At 40.6% G+C, this 17,302-nt stretch overlaps 1 protein-coding gene across 1 annotated transcript; it reads left to right on the forward strand.

The window, feature by feature from the left end:
* Positions 1–2,357: 2,357 nt before the first annotated feature.
* Positions 2,358–12,094, forward strand: NQO1 (NAD(P)H dehydrogenase, quinone 1). The gene is made up of 6 exons (XM_012730787.1): positions 2,358–2,704; positions 6,532–6,696; positions 6,801–6,931; positions 9,693–9,806; positions 10,367–10,468; positions 11,368–12,094. The coding sequence occupies exons 1-6, from the start codon at positions 2,698–2,700 to the stop codon at positions 11,671–11,673; spliced, it is 825 nt and encodes a 274-aa protein (XP_012586241.1). The 5' UTR covers positions 2,358–2,697; the 3' UTR covers positions 11,674–12,094.
* The last annotated feature ends 5,208 nt before the right edge of the window (positions 12,095–17,302 follow it).

Here is a 17,302-nt window from a genome sequence, read left to right on the forward strand (position 1 = left end):
TTTTTTTAAAAAAAATTAACTATAAATAAATTTTTTAAAAAAGAACTGGGATGCAGGTCAGAGGAGCAGGAGGAGTGAAAGGATTAACCAGAGACAGAGTGGAGAGCAGAACAAATGGATCTATTGAAATATACTATTGAGGGGAGCAGTGGGCGTGGAAAGAGAGGTTTGCTGTGCCATGTGGGTCAGCCTCCTGATTGGGGATGGAACGCAGGCTATGGCATTCATAGCACTGAGACTTAACCTCTATACCACCAGGGAGGACTGTTCCCTTTGATTTTTAAAACATTGTGTTAAAGTGTTTATCTTGATAACTCCTAAATTTTACTCCTAAGTTACTGCAACCTAATGTCCTCTGTACTCCCCTCTTTTCTCCCTTCTCTCTGAATTTTTTAAGTTATCATTTGTAATTTTTTCTGATGGCTATTTATCACTTTAAGTCACTTTATGCCTTTCTCCACCTTTGACAATGTCTACTCTGTCCTGCAGGATGAAGAATTCACTAAAATTTTTATTATACAAAGATTAAAAATATTTTGCTCTGTTCTGTTAGGTTGTCCTAGTAGGACTTTTGTGTCAAGTCATTAATTTTTAACCTGATTTAACAATTCTTTAAATTCTTTAAAATTGGACTGCTACATGCAAAAGAATGAAACAGGCTACTGTCTCACACCATACACAAAACCAACTCAAAATGGATAAGACCCAAAACCATGAAATATATATAGGAAAATCTAGGCAAAACAGATATACATCTTTGAAATATCTTTGAAGACTCATCCTCAAGCAGAGAAAATGAAAGAAAAGATAAATAGCTTGGGTGAGGGGGTGACCTAGAAGTAACCTCTCAGTGCTACTGTGCCCCTGGCACTTCTGGCCTTACACCCCAGTTCTTCTATGCCCCCCCCAAAAAAAGATAGTGGGGGACTACATCAATTTAAAAAGCTTTTGTACAGCAAAACAGACAATAACCAAAACAAAGAGACACTCTACAGATGCGAGAAAATATCTGCACTCCATACAACTGAAAGGGACTTATATCAAAGATCTACAACTCAACAAAGTAAACAACCCAGTCAATAAATGGGCAGAAGAGCTAAAAAGACACTTCACCAAAAAGGAAATAAATACAAATGGCCAATAAGTATATGAGCAAAAAGTTTAACATCACTTATAATCAGGAAAATGCAAATCAAAACCACAATGAGACACCACCTTACATCAGTAAGAATGGCCCACATTAAAAAAAAACTGGCAAAAAATTGCTGGCGAGGTTGTGGAGAAAAAGAAGCCCTCTTACATTCTGGTGGGAATGCAAAGTAGTCGAACCACGAGGGAAAGCTGTGTGAAGGACCCCCAAAATATTAAAAAATGGATCTATCATATGACCCAGCAATTCTACTCTTAGCAGCCTACCCAAATGACACAAGAACATTAATTGGAAAGGAAACCTGCATGCCTATGTTTACTGCAGCATTATTTACAATAGCTAAGATATCAAACAACCTAAATATACCAAAACAGATGAGTGAATCAAGATGTGTTATACATACACAATGGACTACTACTCAGCAATCAAAAAGATAAATCTAGCTATTCACAAGTTGGATAGAGCTGGAAAAGGATAATGCTCAGTGAAATAAGTCAGAAGGAAAAAAATCTATAGGATAATATCACTTATAGGAGGAATATAGGGAAACTGAACGAAGGGTCACACACAAAAGACATAATGTGTAGGCAACTATAGATCTGAGACTTAAAGCCAGGGGAGGGGCAGGAAAAGGGATCAAAGGGGAGGCAAGAGTACAAGTGATCAAGGTATTGGTTCACAGGTGGTGTGGTGGTGGGATACGTGCCAAGGCTGTACCTGAAGGGAGAAATCAAATAATACACAAAACGAACGAGATATAGGAAAAATAAATTAACAAAAGGAAATATATTTTTAAAAATGTTTACCCAGCCTAGGACAAGCTCTTTGGGAGCAAAACCAGTTCAGTCCTGGATGGGGAGAAGTTTGTGCCCAGAAGTGCATTCTATGGCCTACAGACGGCTCCCTGGCTGGCAAGTGCAGAATCTCATCCTCGCAAAGAAAGAAACAAATTTACTTTACGAGAGCATATCGCCTAGTATCAGAGCAGTTCGCATCAACCCTAAAACCCAAATTCAGAGTCACAGTGACTCAGCAGAATCTGATTCTAAAGGACCGCAGTCCGCCGCACCCAGCTCTCTTAGGTCCGCCCCTTTCCGGAGAAGCGATTTACCCTCAGCCCCGGGCTGGGGGGTGGGGGTGTGGGTGGGCGTGGGAGGGCGTGCCCAACCAAGTGCTGAAAACTTCCTCCTGAGTATAGGTAGTCTGAAGGCAGAATCCAGATGGGCCCCCACCCAGATCCTTGAGGTATCCCTTGCGCTTCCCTTTGTAGATCTGGCTGTCAAATCTCCACCCCACAGTACCCCCTTTCTTCCTAAAACTACTGCACGGGGTGCTCCGCCCAGCGCCGGAAGACCAGGGCAGCCAGCCCCGCCTCGCGGCCTGCACAGCTCCCATAAGTCGGGCTGGGCAGCGTATAAACGGGCGGGAGCTCTGCGAGCAGCACCGGTGTCGCCTTCTACCGCTGCTCGACGGTGCTCGCACCTTGACCCGCCAGGGCAGCCAGGCAACCAGCGGGGCAGCCCGGCCTGTCCGCGCCCCCTGAAGTCATGGCTGGTGAGTGCGCCGGCCACTGAGCCCTCGGTGGCCTGCGGGAGCGGGTAGGGGTTTTACCCCGCGTTGTCTTGACTCCAAACTGGAAAAGATGAAGTTTGGAGGATCTTGGGATGAGCCTGGATCAGACTTAGTGAAAGTGGGGATTGCAGTGTCTACCCCACCTCCACCGACTCTGCGGGGCGTTGTGGGGACAATAGCCTTGGAAATAAAAATTACAAAACACATCTGAAAACCGATCCTGATCCCGAGGTTGGCATCTGTCTCACTGGCTCGCCTTCTTTTGGCCTTACACACTTTAAAACACTTTGGAAATGTTGCCAACTTTATAACTGGGCAATTTTACTTTAAAGTGATCCCCAGTTTGGGGAGGAAAATTAGAGGATCTGGCAATTCATGGGCTAGACCTGGGGAAGTCACAACTTTTAGTTTGACCAAACTCAGCAGCTTGGACTGGGCAAAACTGAGTGGGCATTAGGCCCGTTTTCAGTGAGCAACCACCCTGGTACCATCAGCTTGAGGAAATCTTAGAGCCACAACTTGCATGGCCCAGCTTCCAATTTATCCTTCAACAGCTGCAACAGCTGGAAGACCAGGGCACTCCAATTTCCTAGGAAGCCTCACTCTGAAATTGTCACAGAAAATTTAGAAAGCCACTTTGGCAGCATAACTCTATCTTTTCATAATTTCCTTTCCTCTGAACCTAGTCCTGCCTTCTGAAAACATACGTGTGCAGAATATTATCTTGCTTAAAGTAAGTTTAAAGCACTGTGGAAGGAAAAGGGATTGCTTTGTCAGTGGACAAACTATAGTTAGAATCTCAAAGAAAGGCTTAGTTGCTGATTGGAAACCCACAGTTTCTTGGGCCCCAGAAAAGTATGCTTCTGTCACCAGAATGAACGCTTGTGAAGATAAGGACATTGTCTTTTTTGAACACTGGAGAGCCCTGACTGCTTAGTAGGTGCTCAATAAACTGTAATGGTGACTGAAAGGGTGGGACAGTGAGACAATAGCCTTTCGAGCACATAAAGAAAACTTGGGGGTGTTTAATGTGGAGTAGAAACAGGAGACAAGACATTATCAAGGGCTTCAGGTCAAGGAGTGATGTGAGCCCAGAGCAGATTTCCAGGGATGGATATGGTAAGGTGAACCAGGCAGGGTGGAGACATATTAGCAAACTGAGACTGTTGGACTGTTTGAGATATGGTTGCTTCCATTAGAAGGCAAACTGCTTGAGTGGCAGACAGAAATAAATGTTTAACTAGAGATACTGGTAATAACTCCATTTATCTTTCAAGAATCAGCTCAAATAGCAAATTCTCAAGTCCTAACGTGACTAGTTTTCCTCTGTGGACTTTGTCTCCAGTCTCTTCTTTTAGGCTAATGCCACAGCTATTTGTTAAGGGTCTTGTTATTTCTTTTTGGATAAATGCTGAGAAAATTGAACCCATCATATAGCTATTTAAGTGGCAGGAAGGGCAACTGAACCCACCAAGTTCAAAAAAGTCAAGACTGATTAAAAAAATGACCTGGAAATAGGAGGGGTTGGGGATAGGGTTATTATGTTGGGTTATTACATCTCTGATAAATCAATACTAAAGTAGTTCTTTTGTAAAAGTGAAGGGGCATAACTTGAATTTTTGAAAAGTGGGGGACATGTATGTTGCGGTGACCATTTCACAACATCTCCAAATATTGAATCATTATGTTGCATATATTAAACTAATGTCAAGTATAGGGCCACTAAAAAAAAGTGAGCCAAGAGAATTAAAAAGTGACAAAGCAGGGCCCTCCCTGGTGGTGCAGCAGGTTAAAACACAGCACTGAGAATCTAAAGCCGTTTCCTCATGAGTTCGATCCCCGCCTGCCCTGGAGGTGACCACATGGTGTGGCGGACCTCTCCTAACGCGCGCCCACTGCTCCCCTCAGCAGTGAACTTTGTCGATCTGCCTGTTCTGCTCCCCTCTCTGTCTCTGGTGAAGCCTCTCACAGCCCCTGAGCCTCTGGCCTGTACCCCAGTTCTGTATGCACAAATAAATAAATTAAAAAAAAAAAGTGACAAAGCAGTGTTCAGTAAACATCAATAGTCTGATTTACAGATAAATCACAAAAGAAATGCATCCGAGCTTAATATACTCACATATATATATTCACTTTTCCCCCAGTGGCGTTAAGTGCTTGAGTTGATAATAAAGGAGCAGGAGTTTGTCCAGGGGCCTCAGCAGTTGCTTTCCTTCTTTCCAGTCCTTCCAAAGCAGAGAAATCACTCCATAGCATTCAAATTCTCAACACTTTTATATTCTACCAAATCTGAGTTTTTAGACTATAAAATGCCAGGATCAAGCTTGGAAATCTTCATTTGGGACTTGCAGTGTCCTGAAACTTCCACTTGGCTGGTTTAACCCAGTCAGGGTTGCTATGGCCAGATGTGGTTAATTAACCACAAACAAGGGAACCAAATGCTTAAAGGGAACTTAGCAAATATGTTCCTTTAGTCAAAAAAATTGTGGGTGCTTTACCCCTTTCTCCCAGTCACAATGGTAAGGGTTATCCAGTAATAAGCAGGGACCCCATACATTAGGGGAAATTGTGACGATAAACTCTATTTCTTTGGTATTCTTCCCTGCTCTCTGCACATTGCTGTAGGGATCTATCTCTTCCTCTGTACTTTAAAATGCAAATCTACCTGCATATATACTGTTTTTGGTTAAAAAAAATCCATTTTATAATGTATAATCCATTTGATAAAACTGGATTCACATTCATTTCATCTTTTAACAATATATCATAAATACCTCTGGGTAAATACATACAATTAACTTCATCATTTATCCTAATGTCCTGATGTTTTCAGTCTGCAGAACAGGGCACCAGAGGACTTGCTGCAGGGAGATGAGGCCCAGTGCATGCCTAGGGTCTTTGGCCTGCATGTAGGACCTGGGGTTCACCCCAGTAGAGCCATCAGTTCCCTCAGTGCCTGGGGACACATTCATGCCTTTACAAAGGCTTATTCCCTGCCCTGTTGTTTTTGCTTTCTGGCTGCCTCCCATACCACTCTTTTAACTTCCTTACTGCTTTTGCTTTCCACTTTGCTCCTTACTTTTGAGAATTGGCTTCAAGGGCTTCCAAGCCTTCAGTTTGCTCTTTTCTCCATTTATGATGCTTTCAAGCTGTGGTTGCAATCCACCCACTTGTGAAATGGCTGCAAAACTTCCAGTCGCTCCATTATCAGCATGAGGACCCCTGGTTGCTTGCCCTGTGCCTGAGGCCTGTGGTGCTGCTGTTCAGGAGGGTGAAGTGTTCCAGTGTGTCTGGAAGCCCACAGTCTCACTGTACCGCGGGCACGGATGCCAGCTTGGCCCAGTGACACCATGCTATTTAACCCCTTGCGCCATCAGGGAGGGCCCTCGTTTGTATTTTTATCCCTTCCCATTTTTATTTTTAAGGAGATAATACATATATGTATGTATATTTAAGATTTATTTTTATTTATACATACAAGAACTGGGGTGTAGGGCAGAGGTGGAGGCGTGAGAGGATTCACCAATGATAGAATGGGGAGCAGAACAGACAGATCTACTGAAGTACACTGCTGAAGGGCAGTGTGTGAAACAAGAGAGGTGTGCTGCGCCATCTTGGCCAGGGATTGAACTTATGCCACTGATAGCACTGAGACTTGAACCCCTGTGCCACCAGACAGGCCTTCAGAAAATATATTTTTTAAGGTAAGAATACATTGCAGTTGATAGACTAGTAAGCCACTGTCTAACACTTGCTGAAGCTTTGCAAGTTGGTACCTCATTTTTTCCCTATGCCTTGTGTGTGTCTAGTCAGGAAAGCCCTGATTGTGCTGGCCCACTCAGAGAAAACATCCTTCAACTATGCCATGAAGGTGGCTGCTGTGGAAGCTTTGAAGGAGAAAGGATGGGATGTGCTTGAGTCAGACCTCTATGCTATGAACTTCAACCCTCTCATCAGCAGAGAGGATATCAAAGGTAGGAGTAGCTTCCTGCTTTAATGAGGTTTTGTGAAATTTCTCACCTTCTCTGGACCAGCTTTGTCCATTCTGGCCTCAGCCTCTCTTTTTCCCTCTCTGCAGGTAAACTGAAAGATACTGGGCACTTTCAGTATGCTGCTGAGTCTGGTCTAGCTTATCAGGAAGGTCGTCTGAGCCAAGATATTGTGGCTGAACAAAAGAAACTAGAAGCTGCGGACTTGGTGATTTTTCAGGTATGATAGAAGTGGTGTGGGTACAATTGAGTTCTATTTGTCCTAGGCTTGAGACAATTAGCTATGAGATCTGAGAAAAGCCACCAACCCCACTGGAATGTATTTTTTCTAAAGAGTGGTTATTTATTTATTTATTTAAGATTTATTTAGGCATACAAGAACTGGGATATAGGCCAGAGGTGCAAGGTGGAGGGTGAGAGGATTCACCAGAGACAGAGTGGGGAGCAGAACAGGCAGACTGACTGAAATACACTGCTGAGGAGAGCAGCGGGTGGGTCAGGAGAGGTCTGCTGGGCTACGTGGGTCACCTCGCTAGCCGGGGATCCAACTCATGATATAGTTAGTGGCTGATGACAGCTTCATAGTGTTGAGACTTAATCCTTGCACCACCAGTGAGGCCCCAGAAGGGTGATTAATTCTGAGAGCAGTATTGCGTATTTACAGACAGGGTGGATCTGGCTGTATTACTCCTTGAAAGTATGAATGTGATGGCAAAGACGGCATGGGAACCATGAGATTTTCCCAAAGTGTGTTTAATTTTTTCTCCAATTACTGACTCCTTGTGGAACTTCTGAAAGTTGGTGGTTCTTCCTTCTGTAAGCATCCTGAATAGTGTGTGGAATGACTCATGAGAGACTGACTTCTCTGCTGAAGCTACTCTGCTGAAGTAGCCAGAGCAGCCCTACCCTGCTTAATGTGTTTGAGCAGCAAACCATGGCTTTTCTTCTCCCCACCTGGAAGCTGCCTCAGCATTTAGCAGTCAGTATTGTAACTCTATGTGCTTCCTGTCAGTCATCTTTCCTGGAAATGCTAGGCTCTGCTTCTCCCGGTTCCAACCAGCTTTTTGATACTGAACATGGAATGTGTAGGAGATTGGAAATGACACAAGAAGGGTGATAACCAGTTATTCAAGGAATCCAGACTTTGAAGTTTGTGGGAGCTGTGTCTAGGTCCCCCAAAGGTGCTTTCTTGGCCCATGTTTCTATTGTATCATATCCTCATGCAGCCAAGGCAACAGCAATAATAACCTTTAGTTCTGCATCTCAGAGTCACTTTAAATTTTACTTCTACTTATGCCTAAATTTAAATTTTTAAATTTTACTTCTATCTTATGCCTATTTTTTTAAAAAAGATTTATTTATTTATGCATACAAGAGCTCCGGTGTAGGCTAGAAGTGCAGGGATAAAAGGATTTACCAGAGATGTGGTGAACAGGCAGATCTACCAAAATACACTGCTGAGGGGAGCAGTGGGCCAGACAGGAGAGTTCTGCTATGCCATGTGGGTTAGCTCCCTGGCCAGGGATCAAACTCATGACATACTGGCTAATTTCAGTGTCATAGTGCTGAGACTTGCACCACCAGGAGGCTCAAAGTTGTTTTCTATCAGTACAACTGTGGAGGTTGTACACTTCGAAATAGCAACGCGTTAAAGGGCAATGTAAACACTGCAGATTTGTATATTTATGCCAACAGTTTTTCAGCAGATGGCAAGGAAAGTCTTACTCCAAAATCATCAGTGTTCTTCGATAGTCAAATTTTAACATAGAAATTAGCATCCTGAGGAATACCTTAATTCTTTTACAATTTTTTAAAAAGACTTTATGATGGACTAAGTACACTGCTGAGGGGAGCAGCGGGTGAGACAGGAGAGGTCTGCCGTGCCATGTGGGTCAGCTCCCTGCAAGGGATCAAACTTGCTGAAGCAGTTGCCGGTTACTCCAGCTTTGCAGTGCTGTGCTTTCACCAGTTGCATCATCAGGCAGGGCCCAAAGTGCCTTAATTCTTACCAAGTTGCCATCTGGGCTCTCCTCTGCTCAGTTTTCTCACATCTCTAAGAACTTGAGGGAGAGTAAACTTTTAATAGTCTGCACACCAGTCAAATCTATTTTCAGCCCCGACTGGAGAGCATGCAGACTCCCCACAGTTGCAGAGTCACAAATGTGAGAATGTTAGGAGAGATTACTCAAGTTCCTTTTTTCACAGGTGAGGCAAATGGATGTAAAGTATGCAGGGGGCTTGTGTGGCAAAGGCTTGCATTGAATTGGTGAAAGAATTAGGATGAACACACTGTCGTCCTATGTTCTTTTTGTTCTAAAACCTCACCTCCTTGGCCCCTTTGCATTAGGTCAAAGACCTTCCACATACTCGAGAAAGCTGGAGTCCCTGAGTTCCTTGTAGACCCTACTACTTCCCTCTGTGCAGTGTTCTAGTGGTCAGTATTTTTACAACAGGAGTCAAGGGTAAGAAGAAATATTAGTACTCCACTTTTGTCAGGGCAAAAGATGCCAAGCAAGACTGGCTCACAGAATTCTCTGATAAACCTCAGTCCTATGAGTCATTTGTGTGGTCCTGTTGATTCTAAATGATAGGATTTTACACACAAGAGCATCGGGGACATGTTTTATAGTTTCAGTACTACACTTCCTAAAAGCAAGCTCTTGGGGAAATATTTTCAGGATCACACTGAAGGAAACTTTGTCCGTGACCCTTCCTGTGAATCCTTGCGGGCTAGAATGATCTCACAGAAACACATCTTATTTGCATGTGGCTTTCTTTTTGGCTCATCCAATTGCTGTATGTTTAGGCAGAAACAGAAAGTGACCAGGACAGTAACTTTCTTTTCTCTAATGTGCTAAGTCCTTCAGAAGGGACCTGAAGAAAAGTTGGCTCACAGAGATGTTATGGGCAGCAGCCTAAGATCGCAAGTCTTCTGCACTGTGGGTATCCCTGACCTGATCCCTTTATCCTCTGTCCTGCAGTTCCCACTACAGTGGTGTGGAGTACCTGCCATCATGAAAGGCTGGTTTGAGCGAGTGTTTACCTCAGGGTTTGCTTACACGTATGCTGCCATGTATGACCAAGGACCTTTTCGGGTAGGTGAATGGTTCTGTTTTTTCTAGCAAGTAAATTTTGTTCTGAGGCAGTGTTTGAGCCCAATTAGATGCTAAGATCAGGCTCTACGTACCTTGGGGAAAGATGCATAATGTCGTTTTTTTAGATGTGTTTGGGACTAGCTTTAAAAAGTTCTTCAAAGGAGTGGAAAGGGTCCACGGGATTAGGTAAAACTAAAAGTGACAAGTACTAAGAGTTGGAGCTGGTTTTTGGGTGCATCATTATACTGTTTTCTCTGCTTTAAGTATGTTTGAAATTTTCCATAATAAAACATGTGGAAAGAAGTTCTGTCTTCATTTTCTAGAGACCCACATACTGCAAACACAGATTTTCTAGATTACATGGCTAGTACCATGGGTTAACAGATAAAACGCAGCCTAGATACCTGGAGTTAACACTTTGTGTGACTCAAAGGAGCCAAGGTGTGAAATAACAAAAACAGAAGCTAAGGTGGACTTGTCTTGTGTTCTTTTCTCTGGGGCAGTTTCATTAGCTTCCTGTCACCAAGGAGATGTGGATGGTAATGACTTTTCTCTTACAGAATAAGAAAGCAGTACTTTCCATCACCATGGGTGGCAGTGGCTCCATGTACTCTCTGCAGGGTGTCCACGGGGACATAAATATCATCCTCTGGCCAATTCAGGTACCTACTTTTCAGTGAACCTTCAGGGGGATTCATTAATTGAGCTTTCTCTGGGGCTCAAAACCTCACATAGCAGTTGAAAACACATCTGATGTGTGAAGGTGAAAGCAGAACAATGATGCAGAGCTACAGGAAGCTTCCTTTTAGGAGTCATGTGTCTCACAGGCCTGTTTGTAGGAAAAAAAAGTCACATGTGCCTAAGTTCCAACATCATTCTCTGAACCAAGGATAAGGGCGCACAATCCTAATTTGTATTGACAAGTGCTCTGATCCTGTCCAGATGACTGACTTCTCTCTTCAGTCTTCTTGTCCTTCTCCAAGTTACTCTTACAGTTGCAGAGACTACTACCAGGAAAACTTAGGAATGATTTAGTCCGATAAATAAAACCAAAGTCTGAAGCAGATGTTTTGGTGGTCACTGGACTCTCAAGATAATTTCTTCTAAGGAAGAGGGTTGGAGAAAGTAGCAGATGTAGTGGCCACCTATATTACATTGGAGACTATTGAAGATTAACTTATTAAGACTCATCTGGTCTGTAGAGGCAGAGAAATGCACATCTGCATGTTTTGGCAAGAGTCCCCAGCCAACAAGCAAAACCTCTCCCTTATGTAATAGAACTTCTAGCACTTTTGGCAGAGGCTCCCAGGCTGGCACAGTTTCAATGCTTTATTCAAAGAACACAGCTGAATAGGTTAAAATAGGTAACATGTAGGTAGAGAGCACAGAAGGTAAGAGAATGTAGCTATGAACCAATTCTCCTGGGTGCATTTTATTTTCACATTAGGGTGGGGTTTTTTTGTGTGTGTGTATGGGGGGGCAAGGGGAGAATGCCCAGATTAGCTGTTGTTCTAAGTACAGGCTGTTCTGTGCCTCACTGCTATGCTTTGCTTATCCTCAGAGTTGCATTCTACATTTTTGTGGCTTCCAAGTCTTAGAACCTCAACTGACATACAGCATTGGGCATACACCATCAGATGCCCGAACTCAGATCCTGGAAGGATGGAAGAAACGCCTAGAGAATATTTGGAATGAGTCCTCACTGTACTTTGTTCCGACTAACCTCTTTGACCTCAACTTTCAGGCAGGATTCTTAATGAAAAAGGAGGTACAGGAAGAGCAGAAAAGCAAGAAATTTGGCCTCTCTGTGGGTCATCATTTGGGCAAATCCATTCCAACTGACAACCAGATCAAAGCCATAAAATAAGATTAATAGAACTTGATATCCTAGTACAATGTACCCAAAGCAGGACACATCAGACTTAGACTTACTTGATGCACCTTTAAGATTTTTTTAAGGTGCTCTATATTATTTAATTTCTTTAGAGATAAATTTTTAGGGCTAAGTCTGAGTAGACACCATCCAACTCATCAGTGATCTATTTTTCTTTTAATTAATTCTGTGGTTTGTGGCAGAAGGGAATTGCTCAGAGAAAGAAATGACTGAATGTCTTACTTAAGGGACTTGTTTAAGAATTAGTCATCTATAGTTCTATATAATATACATTGGTTTTAATTATTATACCCTGACAAATATGGCTATAGAGTGTTACTTTCTTCAGCTTGTTATTTGTATATAGTACAGATACCTTGAATGAAAAGTTATTAAACGTTCCTTCTTTACTTCAGCTCTTCTAATAATGTTTATAGAAATGAACACATGTATATACTATATTTGCTACAATAAGTAAATTCAAGAAAGAAAATAATACCACCAAATACCAAAACAGCATTCTATAAGCAGTACCTTATTTCTGATCTATATAAACATCTGGAAAGTTTTCTCTGTATCATTACTAAACAGACATCTTTCCTTTTAAGGATGCATTTTGGTTCCAAGACATTTGGGGTAAAATCAAATGCCTGGAGTTCCATTAACCTCAGTGAACAATTCTGGCATGATCTATCTTCCCCCTTAAACTGATGAAGTGCATCTCTGCTAACTGTTGATATCTGAAGAAAGACCACCCTCTTGTGGTGCACTGAAAGAACACACAAGTAATGATGCAAAGGAAGGTTGCCTGAAATTGGCAACAGCTTAGTATTTGATGATGCAATGATGGCATCTAGCCAGAGAACCTCACTTGCCATATATTAACTGAACTGGGGTTTGCCCTCTTTCAACAATATCCACAACACTAGATATCTGGGTGCTTTGGTTTGAAAATAATTTTTTATTGCCTTCATCCTCACTATTTTTGTGTGAGTTTTTGTGTGAGTTTCTAAAAGTTTCAAATGAAGTAATATCCATTTCTACAAAACAGACCCATACTCACTAATTTCCATGTAGGTAGTGATAAAGGCATTCTGGCAAAAATGGACTCTACTGAGGAAGCTGTTTATCAGAGGATTCAATAATAAACTATGGCCATAAAGTTAAGATGCCTTAGCTGGAGAACTTACTCAACAGGCTGTTTCATACTAAATGGTAGTGTAACAACCTATTAAAATGCTTTGGGTCCAGGTGACAGCACTAGGAATGTTGAGAAGTGGTTGGATTCTGGATATATTTCAAAGGTTGGAGTAGCAGAATTTGATGCATTGAATCTATGTTAGATTAAAAAAAAAAAAACCTCAATGCAATTGGAAGAGTGGAAAAACCTCAAAGGTGGAAATTCCATTTATAATCTTTGCTATCTGCTATGAGGGTGAATCTGGAGAGTATCTGAAACAGAAGTAAGGGGACTTACTTTGGACTTCATGACATGTTACGCTTGAGATTGCTATTAAGACAGCCAAATGAAGCCGTCATGTAAACAGCTATAGAATACAAACCTGAACTGAGAGAAGTTGTGGCTGGAGATTCACATTTGGGGATCTTAAACATATAAAACAGTATTCCAAACATTAAGACTGGATAAGATCATGTAGGAACTGATTTAGGATAGAGAAGAGATCATGACCTCAAGGCTCTTCAATGTGAGGTCAAAAAGATGGGAATGAAAGGAGTGTTGGCTGGTAACGCAGAAAAGCCAAGTGAGAATTTCAAGGAGGGAGCCCTCCTTAGTGAAGCAATGGTTTAAAGCTCAGCCTTGCAAGCGAGCCATAGCCACTTCAGTGCAAGTTTGATCCCTGGCCAGGGAGCTGACCCACATAGCACAGTAGACCTCTCCTTGTCCCGTATCCCAGTTCTGTATGCATAAATAAATAAATCTTTAAAATAAATAATAAAATGAAAGTTGTGCAGATAAAAACCTGATTACAAAATAGAAAAATTAGAAATAAGAGAATTTATGCTGCCTTCTGTGCATTCAGACAATTTTGGGAGGAAGTATAGTTGCCGCCAAGGTGTTCTGCTTCAGGCCCTTAAGCTCTGATACTCCTCTCTGCCCTGGACTTTGATATCGCCAGTTTCTGCCACCCCCAGAAAAAGCATTTCTTGTAGATCAGCGCCCATTAGATCAGCTGTTCTTTAGCTGTGATTTGTAGAAATAAAATGTTTAAATCTTTTTGGGAAAAAAAAAAACCCCACCAACAATTCAGTTACTTTCAAAGAATCACAAGACTGCCTATATTTGATTAGAAGACATAAGGGTACTGTCTAAAGCAGTATACCTGAAACCAGTTATATACTGATATATATCATATTCATGATATATCACCAACCACATGCATATCCACACATTTCTTTTATTAGCAGTTCTTTAATATTTTCCTTTAATTTGACTCATATTCCCCATAGTTTAGTACTTGGAAACCTATTTTTTTCTAAAGTACATTAAAACACTATACACCTGGCCCTCCCTGGTGGCGCAGCGGGTTAAAGCACAGCACTGAGAATCTAAAGCTGCTTCAGCATGAGTTCAATTCCCGCCTGCCCTGGAGGTGACCACATGGTGTGGCAGACCTCTCCTGACCGGCCCGCTGCTCCCCTCAGCAGTGTACTTCGTCGATCTGCCTGTTCTGTTCCCCATTCTGTCTCTGGTGAAACCTCTCACCGCCCCTGAGCCTCTTGCCTGCACCCAGTTCTGTATGCACAAATAAATCTTAAAAAAAAAAAACCACTATACACCTATGTTTAAATGCATGTTGTCACATAAAATGCATGTACCACAAAGTGATGAATTGTTATATATACACCAAATTCTGATAAAGGCCTATTTATATATGTATAAATAACTTCCAGAAGAATTAAGAGACTGCATCTAGATGTGCGACTGACACATGGTGGGACACATGGCTTTCAACAAAAGTCTCCATGCTACATGACTTGCTACCATTTGTATATACTGTTTTACTAAACATGAAAAATTTAAGCATAATGAACTAAGAAAAAAATTTATCACATTAAGTCATCTCTTGCAGTTCCTGGCAAAAGAGCAGGAAGAAATAACTACTTAAAAATATTTGTTATTTCATAGAGAAATTATTTTTAGTGATTTTTCTAGCAATTTTGTAATTTCAGTCATGTACTAGTATTGCTCAAAATCGACATTCATGGGTATGAATTCACTCGCAGAGTTTGAGGGAAAAAAGACAGTTACCCACTGCAAAATGAAAACTTTCAATGTTTTATTTTTGACTGCAGCTGTTTACAGAAATATAGTTGCGAGTATACAAATGTTCCAATAGAAGCAAAATATCTTTTTAATATTTAACAAGTTATCACAGATAGCTAAAAACATAGATGCAAATGAAATTCCCCCCAAGAATAAACTGAATATCTGGTGTCAGTGCTCTGAAATCCCAACTATGAAAGCCATATACACAAAAATGTAACCATTATATATCATTGCAGGACAATGGAAGAAGGCAGTTCAGTGGTTGATCAGTGTGCTCAAGCAAATAAAATTAAATGAAAAAAATTTTTAAATGTTTAAATGGCAGAATAATAGCGAAACCACATGAGGATAGGTTAATGAAATATTTGTAGCATTTTTAAGTAAAGGAAGTGAGTGAAACTCAGTAGAAGTTGTCAAAAAGTAGCAACAACTTGGAGCTTATCAACTAGAAGTAAGAGAACAGATACATTCATTAGATCAAAAGAAACCAACTCAAGGTCACTAGAATCAGTCTGTAGCTACTAAAGTCATGAACACTTCAGTATTGGCCAGATTAGTCTGATTCCAAACCACTCAAACATTTAAGGGTGTGTGTGTGTGTGTGTGTGTGTGTGTGTGTGTGTGTGTGTGTGTGTTCCTGAGTTCATTAGCTCAAATAATAAGTGATCTCGACAAACTGTCTCAAAACAGGCAGATTACTTCAGAAAGAAAAGTGTGGCGGTGATATGGTTAAGCATGGAATATTTAAAAGAGATAATACAAATTGAATTATGATAAAAACCTTTGGATACAAACATATATTATGCAAAAAAGTAAGAAACAGGGGAGAGGCTAAGAAAGGAATGTAGTTAGAGCATCTCCCAACAGTTCACCTATGATTTTTGCCAGCACCAAAGTTTGTAGAGTAAAGCCACTTTCATTGCCACTGCTTCCATTCAGCAAAGACAGCAGTGGTGATTTTTAAAGTTAGTACACATTTATTTTTACTTTGAAATATATATTTTTCCTTTGTGAGTTAACTGGTGTTTATAAATGATGGGTGAAAGAATATAATAATTATGCAGGTATTGAATTACATAGGGAGATTAAAATGAATAAATCTACTTACCTTGTGGCTAGTTTATATTTACCATGATGTATACACATGAGAAGGGAGAAAAGCCCAAATTATATAATGTACTGTCTTGTTTAATATTATTTTAGTAAATAATGTTAGATTAAGCATAAGTTGCAAGGACAGCAATATCTCTACAGCATCAGTTCTCATATAAAACAAATTACTTTCAGGAAGTTTTAGCTGTTAAAAAAAGAAATTAAATAAGGTACTTTATTGACCTGGCCAACCATTTTGTTTAATATCTCAGATACAAAAATGAATATAAGGAATGACAAATAATTTTGTTCTATAAGTTGGTCTAGCCAGAGCATCATTGTGGTGTGCTGGTAAAGAAAGAGGCAATGAAAAAAAATTTTAGATGCTTGTATTATCACTGCCCACAATGTATCCACTTTATGGATAAACAGGCGACTTTAGCACCCATCAATTATATTAGCTACTTAAATGTCTTAACAATTAAAAGAAATACAGAACATTGCACCTATGTATTTAAATCAGTCATTTAATGTAAACTTTTTAGTAAGTGGTAGGAAAATGCCAAACTAAGTCAACTAAATTATCAATAACTAGACTAACTGTATATGTACATAAAATATAGTGTATTTCCATAAATAGTAATGAGAATAAATTACTATTGCCAATAAATGATTTTGGATAACCAGGTTAAACTGCATTTACAAAAATAACAATGTATAGCTGTATCTGTATGAATTAAAAAAAAACTTTCTATATCTTACTGTATACAGTTTATACCAGTGATTCTCAAACTTGAGATTACATCAAAATGACCTGGAGGGCTTGCTAAAACAGACTGCCCGGCCCAATCCACTTTCTGATTCAGTATATTTGGGATAAGGCCCAACAATTTGTTCTAGTTTCTAGTAGGGTCCCAGATAATAATGATGTTAGCTGGTGGGCTGAAGATCATATTTTGAAAACCACTGGTTCACACATACTATACATATATAAAATTAGATACTATGATGTTCTTATGTACATGACACAAAATATGTAGAAAGAGGGCAGGCTTTAACTCTCAAACATATAGATTAGCAAGTTGAACATCTTATTTTTCTAAAATGATTCTTTGACATATAGTCATTTCCCCTTATAGGAAGCTACATTTCAAAGTGTTAAGTCCTACTATACTATCATTTTAGAACATATTCACATAACAGTTATACCAACTTGGCTATCTAAAATAAAAAGGGACATAA

This window comes from Condylura cristata, unplaced genomic scaffold (assembly GCF_000260355.1).
Source record: "Condylura cristata isolate star-nosed mole 26May11 unplaced genomic scaffold, ConCri1.0 scaffold00028, whole genome shotgun sequence".
In the NCBI taxonomy this organism is placed as follows: Eukaryota; Metazoa; Chordata; class Mammalia; order Eulipotyphla; family Talpidae; genus Condylura; species Condylura cristata.

What these genes read in the sequence shown, in the direction of transcription:
- NQO1 (XM_012730787.1), top strand. An exon ending in ATGACCAAGGACCTTTTCGG is followed by an intron (nt 9,807 to 10,366) that starts GTAGGTGAATGG and finishes TTTCTCTTACAG; the next exon opens with AATAAGAAAGCAGTACTTTC. An exon ending in TCATCCTCTGGCCAATTCAG is followed by an intron (nt 10,469 to 11,367) that starts GTACCTACTTTT and finishes GCTTATCCTCAG; the next exon opens with AGTTGCATTCTACATTTTTG.